General features: G+C 41.0%; 1 protein-coding gene across 3 annotated transcripts in view; it reads right to left on the bottom strand.

Annotated features, from left to right (window-relative positions):
- PDE7B (phosphodiesterase 7B) overlaps positions 1 to 18449 on the bottom strand; it is a 221687-nt gene that overhangs the window by 92658 nt on the left and 110580 nt on the right. For all 3 annotated transcript variants that reach the window (XM_035108920.2, XM_060272704.1, XM_035108921.2), the window contains one exon: positions 2320 to 2380. In XM_035108920.2, the coding sequence (XP_034964811.1) occupies positions 2320 to 2380 (61 nt within the window). The remainder of the gene's footprint in view (positions 1 to 2319; positions 2381 to 18449) is intronic.

Genomic DNA, 18449 nt, shown 5'->3' with positions numbered 1-18449 from the left:
ATAGAATGGAAGAAAATTGGCTACTGGGATAGGTTAGTTTGCTTAAATTTTAAAGGGCTCTACTACAGCTACTCCATTCATTATTAGAACTTGTGTTCCACAGCATGAGCATAGCCATGCATTTTTTTTAAATAGTAAATTAATTGCTTTTACAGTCGTACCTTGGTTTTCGAACAGCTTAGTTCTCGAAAGTTTTGGCTCCCAAACACCGCAAACCCGGAAGTGACTGTTCCAGTTTGTGAACTATTTTTTAGAAGCCGAACGTCTGATGGGGCTTCCATGGCTTCCAATTGGCTGCAGGACCTTCCTGCAGCCAATCAGAAGCCGCACTTTGGTTTCCGAACGTTTTGGAAGTTGAATGGACTTCTGGAATGGAATGTAGTTTTAACCAGTTAACTAATGAGCTGATTAACAAAATTAGAATCTCACAACTGTTACATAATGAAGATGACCAAATGGAGGGTAATAATTATGCTAACTAAAGGGCACAAATTATTAATTGTGTGGAACACAATGCATGGTACAGCTGCACTTTATCACAGAGAGCAACTTGAACTAAAGGCCAGTTTTATCAATGCCATTAATGAGTTATTTGTACCACTGTTCTCTTATTCTCTGTGAAAAACTGTACGGACTGTTTTGTGAGAACCGTGAAGACTTATTGCCAAATTACACACAATGGATATGCACCCAATATAGGGAGGGGGGAACTGATTGAGTAGCTCACACAGATACTGAAGAATGATTGTCTACAGGGCAGACCCAGAAGGATGGCACCAGTGCATCACCTACAAAACCACTCCAATGTATCATCAATCTACAGCTTATTTACAATGATACTTCTATCTCACAGGCATTAGGTAGATCCCAAGAGCACTTTATTGCTGCCCCAACTCCTCAAATGCCCCTATGAGGGAAATAGAGTGGGTTTGTTCTTTATTTATGTATTAAATTTCTACACCACCCTCCACAGTTTAAAAGGCCACAGATTGTTAAATTAGCCAGAGGTCTGGGAGAAGACAAATGTTTTTGCCTGGAGCCTAAAGATATGTGAGGAAGGTGCCAGGAAAGCCTCCCTAGGGAGAGCATTCCACAAGTGGGGAGTCGTTCCTTCTTTTCTCGTGGAGGAGGGACACAGAGAAGGGCTTCAGATTATGATTGCAGGGTGTGGGTCGGATTGGTTCAGATTCAGCCGATCCATTGCCAACCTTACTCTATCCCCCAAATACTTCATTTCAGGGCCTTGCCTTGCTGGCTATTGCTGGTGAAATTCATTACCACCTTGGCAACAGCCCATATCTTAAGAGGTGCTGTAGGGACTTCTATCACTGTGGTGGTGGTGCCCTCCCTCCCTCCCGCTGCCCATACAGTTAGTGTAGGGTGGGGGGACCTCTGCTGAATCATAACCTCTGCCAGCAGCATGAATCAAGGGCTAGGATTGTTCTGTCACACTGCCACCTCTCTGACATTGCATATACTGTAATATAGATTTCTGGACTATTTGGAAAGTCTGAAAACATGGATAAAACAATTAAATACTGAAGTTTTCACACGTGGTCTTTCCTCCTTGCCAGTGCAAGCTGGTCCATTAGGGTGAATGAGGTACAAACCTCTTTCTGCCCTCAGCCAGGTTTCCCACTTGCCTGCCCTCTTACCTAGAACCGGTTCACTGGCTGTCAACTTCCTTCTCTTTATTTTCCGTTTTGCCCCTTGTAGAACTCAGCAGGGCCAAAACTAGAATTAGCTGGCTCTGATTGTCGTTCTGTTGGCCTCCCACCCTACCAGTTCTACTAGGCACAAGCCCACACTGTCTCTCATATCAAATTAACAAGAGTCCTAATTGACTTCTCACTTAAAATCAGCACACATCAGACCGTCACAGTGAAGCTGCTTTGGATGCGAAACAGTTTGTTTTTAAACAGAATTAAAAACTGATAAAAGTAAGAACCTGTACTCTTTATGCTGCCTAAGTTAAAATCATAAAAAAGCAAGTTGATGCAAAAATGAATAAGTAGATGCAGTTCCAGCTATGCAGTGTCTTGTCACAATCTGCATTTAGATTTTGTAGCCAACAGTCAGAAATCACTCTGTCAACAACTTTCTACAAGTGAACTGAGGGCTCATTATAATCAATTAGTGCTCATATGCATTCACTATTCATACCAGTTGCACCAAAGCCAACTATACATCCAGAAGAATTATGGCTACCAACCAACCTCATTAAAATGCAGACACTCTTTGAAAAGAAACACCTCATTAAAAGAGTGCATATTTCTCCACATACCAAACTCCAGATTAAAGAGAATGGACTCCACTTACCTAGCATGCGAACACATTTGGCACTCTGCTCCGGGCTATCGAATGAGATTTCTCCACACCTCTGGAGAAAAGAAAGGAGAGAAACATATTCAATGCAAAAGCCAATATTTAATCCATGTGAGCTTTACAACTTTTACTGCTTTTGTTTTCTACATGCCTATTCCTTCATCCAAACATTAGAAATCAGTGTCATTTTAGAAGCCAAAGTTCTCTGTTAACCAGAGCCTTTTTATTAAGTGAGAAAATATGCCCTGCTCATTTCCTCCTCTTGCATTGAGTTCAGGCTAATAAGGAACCCTTGCACTTTGGGATGCGGGGTGGCGGTGAACCTGGGTTTCTTGACTATTTATTTTGCACTTCTTTTCAGTTTGGTTTGTCATCAGTGTTTTGCTTGAGTAGGAATTTAACCATTCATTTCACTGAACGTAACATGGGAATTTATAGGACTTCAATTATCAGGACATAACTGTACTGTATCTTGCAGGATATGGAGACGATGGAGCCTAAAGTGCTAGAGGGTTGCTTTATTGTCATACAAGATCAATGTGGCAAGGCGTCTGGTATTTACACCTTGCCTGGTTAATCCATAGTCTTCCTACTGTCTGCCATTTATACATTCCTATTTCCTTTCTAATGTTGTATGTTCCCATTTCCCTTCTACGCCTAAAGAAGGCTAATGGAAATTCATGGTTTCAGTTGAGCACAGGTCCATTTCAGACACGTTGCAATCATTGCATTTTCTTTAATTTAAAAATTTAATTGAAAGAAAAGCACATATTTGGGAAAAGGCATATGCATCATAGAGATAAAAACGAATTAAAAGGATGGCAATAACAATTTTGATGAAAAGTGTATGGAACAACAGCCTACTGAAAAAACTAACCAATAAACTACAGTTGTTGAGGGAACAAAAACAAATGGACAACTTTACAAAGATTTGGCTTAACTTTATTATGTATGCAAGTTTTCCAGATAATAATAACCCCGCCCCCCCAGCGCACAGCATATAGGTCTATATGGCTAGAGTGATTGCCCAATAGAAAAAAGGCTTTTGATTTCAAATCCTTTCCCTGCTCACACTCACATTTACACAAACACATACTGCTCTTCATTATCCAATAAAGGAAGCATTTAGTTCATTAATAATCATCCTTGCACCAGACTTGCTGGAATCTCAAATATTTATCACTAGATGACTGCCACTCAAATAATGCTGATGAATGTACTTGAGAAATATTGTATTATTTTCTATTTATAGATTTTTATGTCTTTATTTTCTTTCTTTTTTGTCTTCCTTTTGTTGACACTTGATTCTTCATAGATATAATACTATGAGGTCTCACATTAGAAATGTTTCTTATTTGTTTTTATATTCTAAACATTGAGAGTTTATAAGTGTTCTGCATTGTTAAACTGCTAGATTTTAAAAATTGAATAAAAATTATAATTATAAAAATGATTTTTAAGACTATCAGGGAGTTCCAAGATGGGCCTCCATATATTTTTTACTCAGCTGATTGGAAGAGTTCCAATGAAGTTTCATGAAAAATGGATTCATTCCTCAAGTATGTTGTAGGAGCCATGGCTCTACACCGGTGAGCTCATTCAATATTTTCCAAGAATGCAGTACATTTTACTCTGGTTTACCACAAGGAGGAAATGGACTATACAGTAGAACACTGTTTGGTCAAGAAAATCATTTTTCCCTTTCCTCATTTCACAGTATTTAATAGGCTTCTTCATTCCTACTGATACCCCATCCCCATTTAATAGAACAGAACTTTAAAAGATGTATACTGTATTGAAGTTATTAGTGCCAGAGGAGAAAGATAGCTGTATATTTTACTGGAAAACTTTGGGGAGGTCTGTTCTTGAGCAAACAAATACTTCATTAATTCTTATTTGATTTTTCTTTTGCATTCACTATCTATATACAGTATATAAAAATATAAAATGTGCATGTTTGTGGGTCTCCACTTTTCTCTGAAACTGCTTGACCGATTCCATTGAAATTTGGACACAATGGTCCATTCAAATACGCGAGTGTTTCCATAACCTTAGATTGTCCAGATATAGGTAAAAACGTGATTTTGTAAAAAAAAAAAAAGCACGCTCCAGTGGACGTCAAAGGAACAGATGCCATATCCTTCTGTGTAGCAATGGTGCCATAATCCCACCCCCTCCTCCTCCTCCTCTTACCTACCCATCGACACCTCTCCAGAACTGCACATCGCCAAGAGCCAGGCCAGGCCCTGCAGGCCCTGTCGCCAACAGAGCCGACGCCCCAAGAGAGAGGCTGGCCCCGGAAACGGAGCCGACGCCCCAAGAACCAGGTGGCCCCGGAGCCTGTGACGCCGCCGAGAGCTAGGCCGGGACCCGCAGGCCCTGCCTCTGACCCCCCCACCCCAGGAGGCCCCTCCGCCGACAGAGCCGACACCCTGAGAGCCAGGCCGAAGCAGGCCCAGAGGCTGTGCCGCCAACAAAGCCAACGCCCCGAGAACACCACACCGCTTCCACTCCACGGAGGAGTGCTGAGCCACAGCAATGTGTGGCCGGGTACAGCTAGTTATTTATAAGTGACAAACATTTTTTTCCTACTCTCACAAAGTATGCCTTTTGGATTCTTCATTATGACACAAGGTCTGTGTGAAGGACCTGATACTTTTGTATGTTGTGGGAGTAAGAGAGCAGTAGCTCCTTCCAATCCTCCTTTGCTCCTCCTATGCTATTCCTCTTTTTACCTCATTGTGCATTCAGAACCCTGTGCAAACAGTACTATGAATGCATGGAGGACAGTGTAGAGCAGGGGTCAGCAACCCTTTTCAGCTGTGGGCCGGTCCACTGACCCTCAGACCATGTGGTGGGGCGGACTATATTTTTTGGGGGGGGGGGCGAACGAATTCCTATGCCCCACAAATAACCCAGAAATGCATTTTAAATAAAAGCACACATTCTCAGAAAAACACCCTGATTCCCAGACCATCTGCGGGCCTGATTGAGAAGGTGATTGGGCTGCATCTGGCCCATGGGCCTTAGGTTGCCTACCCCTGATATAGAGGCAGCAATCTGTCACTCCAGTCATCCATTAATTGTACAAGCTATAGAATCAATTTATATCACATGCAGTGGCATGACAACTTTTGCTGCCTCCCAACGGCTATTAGAAGGGGTCCTCTAATTTGATCATTCCACTTGCCATGGCAAGCATTTCAGACCAGACCTGGGTACTGACAAGTTAGAATGTGTGCAGAGGAGGGTGACCAAAGATCTGGAGACCAAGCCTCATAAGGAATGGTTGAGGGAACTGGGTACTGTTAGCCTGGAAAAGAGGAGAGGAGATATGATAGCCATATTCAAATATTAAAAGGCTGTCACATGGAAGATGGACAAGCTTGTTTTCTCCTGCTCTGGAGGCCAGGGCCTGAACCAATGAATTTGAGTTACAAGAACAGAGATTCCTACTAAACATCCAGAAGAACTTTGATACTAAGAGCTGTTTGACAGTGGAATGGACTTCCTAGGGATGTTGTGGACTCTTATCCCTTGGAGATTTTTAAGCAGAGCTTGGATGGCCATCTGTCATGGATGCTTTAGCTGAGATTTGTACACTGCAGGAGGTTGGACTAGATAACCCTCTGGATCCCTTCCAAGTTTACAATTTTATGATTCTGTGACATGCATTCTATGATTCTGTGATTACACTGTGTTTTGGAAGCACGCCAAGTCTCTCTGAAGCGCAATGTGCCATCAATGACAAGACCCCACACTTCATCTCTTGGAAATCTGTAGAATCTTGGCTGTCAGAAACATTTTAAGCAACACCAGTCAAGTGATTGTGTTTTGTTCCACAGCTCGTAACTTCCCTAGATTGCTGGCTAGTATCTATGAGACCATAACATAAACAGTAGCATTGGAGAAATCATGCTGAAGTGGATCACATTCCAATGCCGGTTATGTAGGAATTGTTGGGAATCTAGACTAGACTTTATTTAATCTCCATTGACATGGATGGTAAATTTAGGGTGTAGCAGGTCACACGCATAATAAATCCATGTGTAATTCAGTTTCTATACACATGAACAATAGATGATAGATGCAGGAAGGCATGACTGGTATTACATCAATGAAGCTGACAAATTCAGTACTAGCAGCAAAGACTAACTATTAGCACACTACAAAAATCCTTCTGAACTTGATGGAAACACTGAACCTCCTATTATGAGATCTGTCCAAACCAAATTCACACAATCTTCTCCTGGGTTTTTATTTCAATAACACTTGCCGGGTACTTTTTTTGGTTATTTGCCCAAGGCTAACAATTTAAAGTAACTGCACCAACTTTTATAAATAGAAAAAAAAATTTAATCGGCACACTAAACACAGTAGCATCTTATAATAAATCCAGATCTTCTGTACAAATACCACAATTCAAATATTTGTGGGATCCCTCTCCAGCATGTGACCAAATGGGTAATTTATGTTGAACAGAAGAGCATTTGTAAGGGACTTGTTGGCGCTCCAGCCCAAGATGCTCCCTGCATGTGAAACTAACAATCAAATGTTACTTTATTCCCTTCAGTTTTGAAAATGGTAAGCCAGGCCATGGAACGAACTTAACTTCAATGCAGAGCAAAAATGAACCCCAGAACTTCAAAATGTAATATGTTCCTAACAGATCATCTGAAGCCACAAAATAGCAAGTGCCATTTTTTGAGGAGGAAAATAAAAAGGAAGCATGCATTTCGCTGCTGCTGATGACAAACATCTGAATGCATTTAGAAATAGCCTCAAATAGTGCCTACTTTGAGAAGCATACACATTGCGTTTTCATGTGGCTCAGAATACTAATTCAGCAATATTCTTTGCAATTAAGAGGGGGAAGGGTGCCTTTAAAACTAGTTGAAAAATTGAAGGCATGTGACATCCTTCCTAAAAGCAAAGCTAACATTCTATTTAATTCAGTTACCATCGTTTAACGTTTTTAAATCCCAAAACACAAAAGTAAGTTGGGGAAAACATTTCTGCCAGCAAAAATTGCATGGGGAAAATTGATACCACCTAACGCAAACTTGTAAGAAGATTTCTTTAATACTGTATTCTAAAGCCTGGAGGGGAGATTCAATTACCTGCCCCCCCACCCCTAAGACCCCACATGTTTAAATTATCTGAAGAAAAGAGAAATGCTTTAAATAAATTTAACAGATGAGAAAATGCATCTCTCTGAGTTAGCTGCAAATTAACTGCTTGTTTTATAAATGTAAAATTAAGGGGTGTTCCAAAATCCAGCTGAGTTAAGTAAATTCTCAAAGGCTTAAAACAGCAGTTCTGAGATGATTTCATAATGTTTGAAAACACTGGGCCATTGAGAAAACATGCCATATCCCTTCAGCCATGGCCAGCGTATCTGACTGTGTGCGTAACTACACATTACACACATACACAGGAAACAAAAACTCAGTGGCTACTTTTCTTAACATTTCCCTTTTTTTAAAAAAAACATTGAAACTATGTGTGGGGAAAAGTAGTTTCAGGAGATGAGTGGGGCATTTGGAACAAAAAACAAAACCAGCAGGTGGGACATGGGTTAAGCAGTTGCTGCAGTTTCTCTGCTCCAAATTGCCCCAACATGTTTCCTCTAGTAAAAAGCCCATCACATTATTGTTTCATGCAGTGCCACTGAGAGGTGGGAACAGAAGGCACAGATGCACTAGACCCACAGGCACTAGACCCACTCTAAGCTTTCCTTCATATATAAAAAAGGTAAAACACTAGGCTTCCTGGAAGTAAAGATATAAAACAAAATGTGCAGGTGCCCTTCTGTGAAATGAGCCAGGCTGCCTGCTCCCACCTTGCATTTCTTATATTTTTATTTAAAATATATAACCAAGTTGCCCAGATGTTTACTGTTGTCCTTTTTAGTCACACTTGAGCTCTTTGCCTGATTTAGGGTTTGCATTAGAGACGGAGGAGAAATTCAATTCGGTCTGCATTTAAGGGCAAATCTGCACTTTCTGAAAGAGTATGAGAACTGAAACAGAGCAATCGTTCAAAATCCACATTTTTAGTGTTCTCTAACCATGCAATGTTTACAAAATCACGCATTAAGGGAAAGTGTGCGTGAAATGAATACATTAGTGAAAATAGTATTATATTGGGGAAAATTGCTGGCAAAAAATATGTACATTCGTCAGAATGTATAAGAAAATAGGCTTATTGGAGGAGATTCACACTATGATGCTGATGAATTTTCATAAGGATTTCTTTATTTAAAGAACTTCACAAATTGCAGAAATGTGGAGAACTGAATTTAATATTGGAAAAATGAGAAACTGAAAAGAAATTTGTGTCCTCTGTATGTTCAGCAAAGGTCCCGATCCACTTATGGTTCACTGGGCCCAGAAAACCCCGTCTGTCCCAGTGGTTACATAGTTATGTTATCTAATGGGTTGCTAAACTCTAGCTGAACAACAGCTGATTGAACAGCTTCTATGCAAGTATAAAAGGACCAGTGAACTCATACAGCATGATGTTGGCTCAGACAACTCTGTTTACCATGTGAGACAGCTAATCAAAGACAATTTTGTGGGGTCTAATATGGGCTTCTGCTCCACTGAAATCATGAATTTCAAGAAGCACAGCATGCCTGCGGGAGTTATCTACATCTCCTTCTAGCAAGACTATACTGTACTGATTTATACCTGGAGGCATGCTGATAAGCAATGTGGAAAGGTCCTTATATTTACCGCAAAATGTATAAGAGGCACACTCTGCAGAGATGAGAGAAGGGGCATTACTAGGTAATTAAAGGACTTGTAGCAGAGGCTCATGACACAAATTTCCATAAGTGTATATAGTGTCTTTGAGCAACTTACAATGATGTCTGTGGTGTCACCAGCACTACCCTTTACAGCAGGGGTTGGCAAGGTTTATCTTGCCTAGGCCGGATCGGTCCCATGGAGATCCCTCCGTGGGCCGGATCGTGCACAAGCCAGCGATTTCCGGCGCTGCGGAAGCGAGTCCCCGCACCGTGCTGGTTTAGTGCAGCGCGCAAGCAGGCAGCTCAATTCGGGGGCAGCTCGTGGGCTGGTCAAACGCTTCCGGCCCATGGGCCTTAGGTCATAGTAACCCCGCTTTACAGCATTCCCAGCTGTCCTGTAAACAAAGCTTTTTTGGTGGTGGTGAGAGATCAGGAGATTTGTGGCCTGACATAAAAGACCTGGGTCTCAAGCCCCCTGAGTCAATCCTAGCAGAAATGTGATTCAGTTTGCAGCTAAGGGGGAACTTAACTAATTTGGACTTTCTGAAACAATAGACAAGCCAAAACACATTCCAAATTCTGTAGCACAGATCTCCAGCCAATTAATGTGTACTAGGGTAAAGTTTGCATTAAAATGCATTTATTAGAAAAAAATTATTTGGAGAAATTTGCATTAAAATACTGATGCATTTTCATGAGGACTTTTAAAGAAACTGCTAACTGATGTGGAAGTGCGGAGAACTGACAAAGTTTGGAAAAATGACAAAGTGAGAAAAACATATGGACAGTTGTGCCCATCCCTAGATGGCATGAGGGTCGTGGTGTTACTGAGGCTGACAGAAGAGTGGCTCATCTACAACCAGCTTATGAGTTAAGCTAGGAAACAGTATTTTGAACCAGCAGCTCCTTCCTTTATGGCTCATACTCTTACAGCATATTCCTAAATCTGTTTGCTCTGAAGTAACACTCAATGGGGCTTACTCCGTGGCAAGTGAATATATGAACACTTCATCACTACATTACATCAACTCTTAATCAAGGCGCAAAACCCTCCCAATGGATCTTTCCGTTTTATTGACATGATTCGTTTTCCAGATGTTTACAGAAGGATAAATTTGTTCCTGAAACATCCTGCTTCTTTTGCAGCCAGCTGCCTTCTAGGCAACAACTGCAGGCTACTTTTTTTTATGCACAAAGAGCAAGCATATCCTTTAACCTCTTCCACTTGGTTAGTTTTAGAATATGAAAAACCAGAAAGAAGCATAACTACTTATTTTTGCCAAAACAGGAAGAGGTCTATTAAAATGAGCAGCAGGGAGACAATCCAATCCTTCACGGTGGCTTTAGTCTTACAGAAAGAAGTTAGGATACACAACTACATCATATCTGTCAGTAAGAGGGGTGGATAGTAAAGAGTCAAGGCTTTAACCTGCTAAACTAACTGAACATAGAACTGCACACTATTCATAATTTTTCAAAGTTTAAATCTAAGGTACTGAATTTTGGACACATTTTTTTCTCAGTGGAAGAGATGCATAACTGTATGCAATAACAATGCATAGGATTGTGTCCTTAAATCTTAAGTGTTAAAGCAATGTGTTAATGTACTAAATTAAAAGCTTTTTCACCTTGTTCTTTTTCACTCTAAGCATCAAATCAAACTATGTGTGCGCTCTCTCTCTGTGTGTGTGTGTGTGCGCGCGCACACACACACACATGTAGTCTTCAACTGTGAGAATGTATGCTCTAATTTGCTTGCAAACCGTTGTCCTAGGAAAATTTGCTTGAGAGGAAAACATTTCCCTCGCTCCAACCTGGCTTTCTTCAAAAGCCAAACCTGGTAGGCAAGGAATGATGTCACAGAGCCATGTTGCCAATATGATCCCTGACTGGCTGGGATCTCCTCAGGAACAATGCCCCCCGCTTGTTTTTTGAAATAAAAAGTGGTGTTAAAGCTGCAGATCAGCGAGAGAAGTTGTGAGTAGACATCTAATGCAATCTAACCCATTTTTGTGGGTGAAAATTTGGTGGACCCCTAATGAACTGAGTACAAAATGCTGGTATTTTTCTTCCCTCCCCACTCTAATTGCTTAAGAAGTAATGCTGCAAATGAGGCTGTTACTCTGCACCTATGCAAGGCAGTGCTCTGTGTGGATAATGTTTTATTTCAAAGACAGATGAGTAAGGCTTTCTGTAGTTTCCATTATCAACTTCCTAAGATGTGTAGAAATTATTTGTTATCCTTTATATTTCGCATATACCACAAAGCCTCCAAAATATTTTTAGCATTATAGCAGCACTGATCACTGATAAGAAATGAAGACACGGATAGGGCACACTGCACATTTAATGCACATGGCTTCTGCCAAGGAATACTGGGAATTGTAGTTTACCCCTCATAGAGCTACACTTTCCAGGATTATTTGAGGGAAGCCATGTGCTTTAAATGTATGGTGTGAATGTGATGTAATCTTCCTGCCACTGATACATTTTTTTCCTTCAATTTTGGAGTATATTTTTGAAATGAGGAGGACTAGGTGGTATGGGGAAATGCCTACAAAGAAATGTGGCTCATATGTATATAAGTAAACAATAAGGCTGTGACCCTGTATGCATTTAGGCTTCTTATCCTACGGGCTGTACAGAGGATTGCAAGTGAAGTGGGCAGTGAACCACATGTTTTCTATAACAGCGTTTCTCAACCGCTGTTCCGCGGCACACTAGTGTGCCGCGAGACGCTGGCTGGTGTGCCGCGACGTGCGGCGACGAGAAGGGCGATTTGCATTGTCACGTGCCTGGCGGCTGCCAATAAGCAACACTGACCCACCGGAAAGGAAGCCGGCCGGGTCACGACGCGGAGCGAGCGCAGCTCTCAACAGCCACCACCACGGGAGGGTGGTTTTAGACAAACTTAAAGAAGCTGGCTGGATGAGCTCAACCTGAAACTTGCTGAGCAAAGGATTGTGCTGGCAGAGAAATCAGCGGCTTGTGAAGCCTTATTACAGGAGATTGCAACCAACACAGCAATTGGCAAGTGTTTCTTACAGTCATAATTATATAGTCAATATAGGGCGGCACAGAGTTAAATTTTTTAACTTTTTTAATGGTGGTGTGCCTCGTGATATTTTTCATGGAACAAGTGTGCCTTGGCCCAAAAAAGGTTGAGAAACACTGTTCTATAATAATAATTTTTTATTTATACCCCGCCCTTCCCAGTTCAGAAAGCCAGGCTCAGGGCAGCTAGCAACAAATTTAAAAACACTTAATTGTAATACAACATAAAAGCAGCATAAAATACAGTATAAAAACATGAGTAACAATAAAATTCAAAGTTCAAAAATCAATTTGGGGAAAATCCATCCAATAAACATTAGTCACCAGGGCTAGCTGGCTAAATTAGACCTACTTGGGCCAGCGAGGAGGCCAGGGGAGAATTAGCTGTGGGGTCCCAGAGCGGGTAATCTTCATAAAAAGGGGGGGAGGGGGAAGAGAAGGGAAGGGAAATAAAAGATCAGGCTGAGTTCAAGTTAAAGGCCAGGCGGAACAGCTCTGTCTTACAGGCCCGGCAGAAGGAGGTTAAATCCTGTAGGGCCCTAGTCTCATGGGACAGAGCATTCCACCAGGTTGGAGCCATCACTGAAAAGGCCCTGGCTCTGGTGGAGGATAGTCTGACTTCCTTAGGGCCCGGGACCTCTAAACTATGGTTATTCATGGACCTTAAGGTCCTCTGCGGGGCATACCAGGAGAGGCAGTCCCGTAATACGAAGGCACTGTGCCCATAGCTGCCAAGTTATCCCTTTTTTACAGGGATTTTCCCTTATGCTGAATAGGCTTCCTCGCGAGAAAAGGGAAAACTTGGCAGCTATGACTGTGCCACTTCTTCCATTTATTCCTGTGAACTACAGAAAACACCTTGTACTTTTCCAGTGACATAACTATGGAAGTGCAAATCACTCTATTGGGTATAAGTCACCCTACTGGGTATAAAAGAAGCCTGTTTTTATTCTGTCTTAGAATGGATCTGAAGTATCTGAAGTAATTGGTTACATAAATTAGCAAGAGTTAGTTAGACTACATTAAACATGCTCAGGCTACTATTATTTCAGAGTTCTGGAAATTTACTCATTGTTTACATGGAGTAGTAAACCACTAAGAAGATGATTAGGCTATAAACTTAATCCCCATCTTCTTTTTTAATTGTGATCAGCAAGAAGGTTCAATATTGATGGCCTAATGTTATAAGAAAGCAACAGAGGCAGGCCAGGCATCTGAATTGCCCCAAGTTTGGATTTTCACATAGGCATGTATAAATATCTATTACAAGTGTATACCAGAGTGAAGACTTGGCTCTCCTCAGTTGTGTGGTTTTAATTTTCTTCTTATCTAAGCAGACATGCTTGCTTGAAGCTAATTAGAACAAAATGTAATGATATATATCCAGCAGAAAAATAAAAACAGGCTGGAACTTGCTTTTTATGGATTCATCATATAATTTTATTCCCTGTTTCAATGCATCTCACAAAGATCAGACGTTAAAAAGGAGTCTGTATTTAAGGCCAAACAAAACCCCCACCAACCTATTAGGACGGCTACTCTTGCCATCTGGATGTAATGTAGTCCAGTGAAAGGATAACAAAGTTATGGTTTGGGTTTATAATGTTTTCTTTAGTGTTTTATGTGGTATTTCACAACCCATCAGGGCCTCCTCAGTTAGTACATTAGGAAGCATCCACTGCAATATTAAATTCACTATGTGAAAAATTACGGTTTGCTAGAATCGAGTATTTAAAGGACTATCCCATTTAACTGATTTGGATCTCAGTCTTTTGGAATAATTTTAACTTTTAATGACCAAATAGGCAACCAGTTTGTGAAAAATTGAGGTTTTATCTCACCAATACTACTCAGCTATCTTGGTTTGGCTGTCTTTATACTCTATTAGACCTCCCAAATGTGGAACATTGGCTTACCAATCTTTCCTCAAAAAACATTACATATATATACTTTAGTTCTTTATCCTTAAAAAAAATCCAGCACCACCATAGAATTTGCAATAAAATCTTTTCCACTTGATACACTGTCTGAAATGCATAGTGGGGTATTCAGTTTATAGGCATGGAATGAACAAATATGCAGAATTATTTAAAAGTGTAGACAAATGTATTTATTAAAACTTTACTTATCCAAGTATATTCATAACACATAGGACTAGAAGTTATCCATAAACTTCAAAAGTCACTGAAATCTGTACAGTTCCTTTAGGGAAACTGTTATATCATCAACATTAACTGCCTTAATTTGAAACCCAGATGCCAGTGAACCATTCCTTAATTCCATCCCAATAAGCTGTTAGAAAGATGCAGAGGACAAGAAGTTGGCTCTCTGGTCAGGGACTTCTCTAGTAGGCTTGCTTGAGCATCCTCTGAATCTTCTCTGCTCGTCAAGATATTTGACAAGCAGGACATGCGAAAGACAATGTCACAATTGTCCCTGGAAACCTGGTTCCTGAAACCAACTGCTTTTAGTTGTCATTCTGGCACAAAACTGTCCTCAGAAACTGGTTTCCAACTCTTTTTAGCCCTCATAGCTTCTGCCCTGAATGATTTCAACCAATCTTAAGGTTCCTGCTAGACACAGTTACTATTGCTTCCTCTCAGATTCTTCCCTACCTGAACTTCTTCCTCTGAACTTGGCAATGCTGTGACTGCCGTTTTATATATCAGTCAGTATTCTCTGGCCAATATCCTTCCACTTCTATATCGGCCAACTCATTGGCCTATGTTCATGAACCAATTAGAGCCAATTGGTTCATTAACTGACCTATCAAAACCCAACCTTCTGGATTTTCCTGTCCATTATATAAACTGAGGGGTCTAACTGTGAACCATTTAAGGCCTAAAACAGCTTCCATAGTAAATGTAGCAACTGTGGCCAGCATGTTTGTCAGGTACACGGTGCCAACAATAAGTTTACCCCACAAAGTAACTGCTGGGCTTTAGTTATGTAACTTCTCACTGTTACTTACTCATAAACACAACAACATTACATATGTAACTATTGTTATTTCTATATTTACATAACATATTTTACCTCTTTCTTTTAATTCTCCACACAGCTTGAGATCTGAAGATATACAAACACTATTCTATATTTTAAAGGGTGGCAACAGTTCAGTATTAATATATTCCTAAACCTACTCTATGTGTTCTAATTTAAGAAAATCATATGCTCATGAAATTATGGCTGTGAAAATCTGAAATAGTTCAGTTAGATTTCTCATTATCCTTTGGTGGATCTTGAGTTCTCCAATCAACTAGAATGAACTGTAAGAGCATTGTGATGTGTTAGAGAGCCTTGATAAGTTAACTATCTTCCTACTCTTGCTAGCCCTATTTGGATGTTCATTATACTTGCATATAAGCAAGCTGTGAGGGGGAGGGGGAGTGCAATTTCAACTCTACCTCCTCCAATGCACCACTTTCATCCAGTCTGCAGCCTTTAAGTATGAGATTGAAGGTCTGAAGTGGGGGAGATTTCTCTACCTGTGAAGTCTCTCTTCATGATTTAAAACTCTGCAGAATCAAAGGCAAGACTTTCACCCCAATCCAGTTTTATACACACATAGTTCTCTGTCACTAATTGAGGCAGAATGCAGAATGTGATGTGCATTCAGATGCGCTACTGAATATACATTCCATAAAAATAATATAAACTATTACTGCATATGAACTATTAATATTATATTATTGATTAAATGCATGTGTCACCTAATGCACAATGTGTCTTAAGCAACTTAACAGTTAAAACACAAACACACAATACTAAAAATATTTTTTTAGAAATGCGTACATTAATCATCATAAAACGAACACCACCAGAAAAATTCCACTGTAAACCTAGTCTAAAATAGACACAGAACCGCCACGAAACAACTGAAATAAACAACATTAACCAATATCTGAGAATACTCAAACTCTTACTATTGTAAATACTGCAGATGGGACCTCTGTCCATACTCCATTCTAGCAGGTCGGCTGCCTGTAGTTGGATTGGGCCATGAGAACATCAGTCTGGTTTAGGAGCAGGGCAGACATTTTATCCAGTTTGCAAAGACAAACCAACCTAACCCACCCTTTCCAAAACAATATGTGATCTGAAAGACAGCTACCCTTCAAAATTTGCACTTCTCTGAATTTTGCAATGCCAAGTAATATGTACGAAAAATGCATATGCTGGGATAAAGTATGCATAAAACACACACTTTAGTGAAAGTAACATTAAAAAATTAATCACACTGGGAAAAATTGCTTTGCTAAAAATGTGTATATTAAGATATATTTTGATCCATTCTTTCTCAGTCACCTGCCAAAGAGGTTTTGCAGGGGGGTGTCAAATATTCACCAAACACCCCCCACCCCCCAGTTTTCACTCTGCACTCCAAATAAAACACACATAACTTAGAAGAAGGGCCTTGCAAAATATCCTGGATAATGCAATGCATGTTGCTTGGAGGAATCCAAGGCTACCAGCAGCTCTGTGCCAAAGATACTAAGCGCTGGGTAAACTCAAGGTTCCCTTCATAATGAAGATTAAGTATTTAAAAGTTCCCAGCCTTCCACTAAAAAGACAAGACAGAAAATTCTGGTCACCAGGATATATTGTCAAGGCTGCTCTCAATGCAAGTCTCTTTGAAATGCGCCCAGACAGTTGCTCCCTATAATCCAACAGGGTGTCTCAAGTTTGAATCATCTTTCAAAGAAACCCAGAGCCCGTGGGAGGCGGGGTGGATACAGGACCTGTAGAAAAGCTGTCTGTCCTTACCTCACCTCATTCCAAACAACTGAAGAGCCCTTAAGAACTCCCAAAGGCATGAAATTGGATGTTTGAAGACTGACTGAAAACAAATTTATTGTCTCCCAAATACATAACAAGTATGCCCTTTTGGTTTCCAACGTCCACAAGTGAAAATGAACGCTTTAGGGTACAATCTTATGTGCACTTACCTAGAATCAAGACCCACTGGGCATGCAGTGCCGTTCCTGATGGAAACTTCCCACTTTGTCCCCACTTTGAAGCTAAACCCCAAATCCCCACTTTCAAGCCACACATACATTATTCCATAAAATCTATCTACCTATGTTTCCAAGCACATTGTGCTTGATTCGTCTTGTCATATGGGGATATGGAGCTGCCTCACACCAGGCTAGACCATCCAGTATTAGCGACACTGGCAATAGATCGCCAGGGTTTCAGATTTGTGTGATGAAAGGCAAAAAACCAGTGGAACAATTTTATGCAATCTGGAGGAACTTTTTATCTTAAATTTCAAACAACGACCTGCACAACTCCTTACTTGCAGAGGGGAAAGTGCACACTATGCGTGACAACCCCTCTTTCAAACTGCCTACACCTCTGCAAAGACAAAGAAACCCAAACAACTCACCTGTCTCTAGCCTCTCTGCAGTACATTTTTGTTGCAAAATGCCAGGAGTTTTCTGAAGGTTTACAATTAAATGGCATCAGTTTTACAAGTGTTTCACTGTGCAAAGATAGATGCATTGGAACAGTGACAACACTCGGAACCACATACACATTACTTAAATTCACCTTAAATGCTGTTTCCTCTTACTTACAAATGCTGCACAGAATGTGAAAATTCAGACCAGGGGTCAACAACCTTTTCCAGCCGTGGGCCGGTCCACTGTCGCTCAGATCATGTGGTGGGCTGGACTATATTGGGGGGGGGGTGTACGAATTCCTATGCCCCACAAATACCCAGAGATTCATTTATATGTAATATATATATAAATGTAAAAAGGTCATGTGGGTGGGTGTCCACTTTTCTCCAAAACCACTTGACCGATTGCTTTCAAATTTGGACACAACGTCCAAAGTGAATATGAGAGTGACCATATACAGATTGTGTAGACAGATGTCACACCTGGGCCATGTAAAACCCCAAAAACCCTGTGTTCCAGAACTCACAAATCACCCTGAAGTGCATGCTGGGAGCACAGGAGATGTTGCAAAACAGCACCCTCTAGCGACGGCTACACTGGTACTGCAGCTAGGAAAGCTTCCCTCTCCATAGCATCTCGGTTCAGCTTTCCAGACTGGGCTGAGTGGAGGTGGGGGCTCACCTGGGTGGGCGATGGGGTAGGAGGGGGCGGGATAGGTCATGGGTCAGGACAGGGTGGGGCCAATCACAGGGATGAGCCGGGGGTGGGAGGAGGAGGGGATGGGATAGCTCATGGGTCAGGACAGGGTGGGGGGAGTCACAGGGATGACCCTGTGTAATCAGAACACTCATAAAACATTTCAACAAAATGAAGGGGGACTGTGAAGGCAATTGGCTGTGATGTCTAGGGCTGAT

The sequence above is a fragment of the Zootoca vivipara genome, chromosome 3 (assembly GCF_963506605.1).
Source record: "Zootoca vivipara chromosome 3, rZooViv1.1, whole genome shotgun sequence".
In the NCBI taxonomy this organism is placed as follows: domain Eukaryota; kingdom Metazoa; phylum Chordata; class Lepidosauria; order Squamata; family Lacertidae; genus Zootoca; species Zootoca vivipara.
The sequence above is the reverse complement of the archived record's forward strand: the minus strand, read 5'-3'. Positions and strand labels throughout refer to the sequence as shown.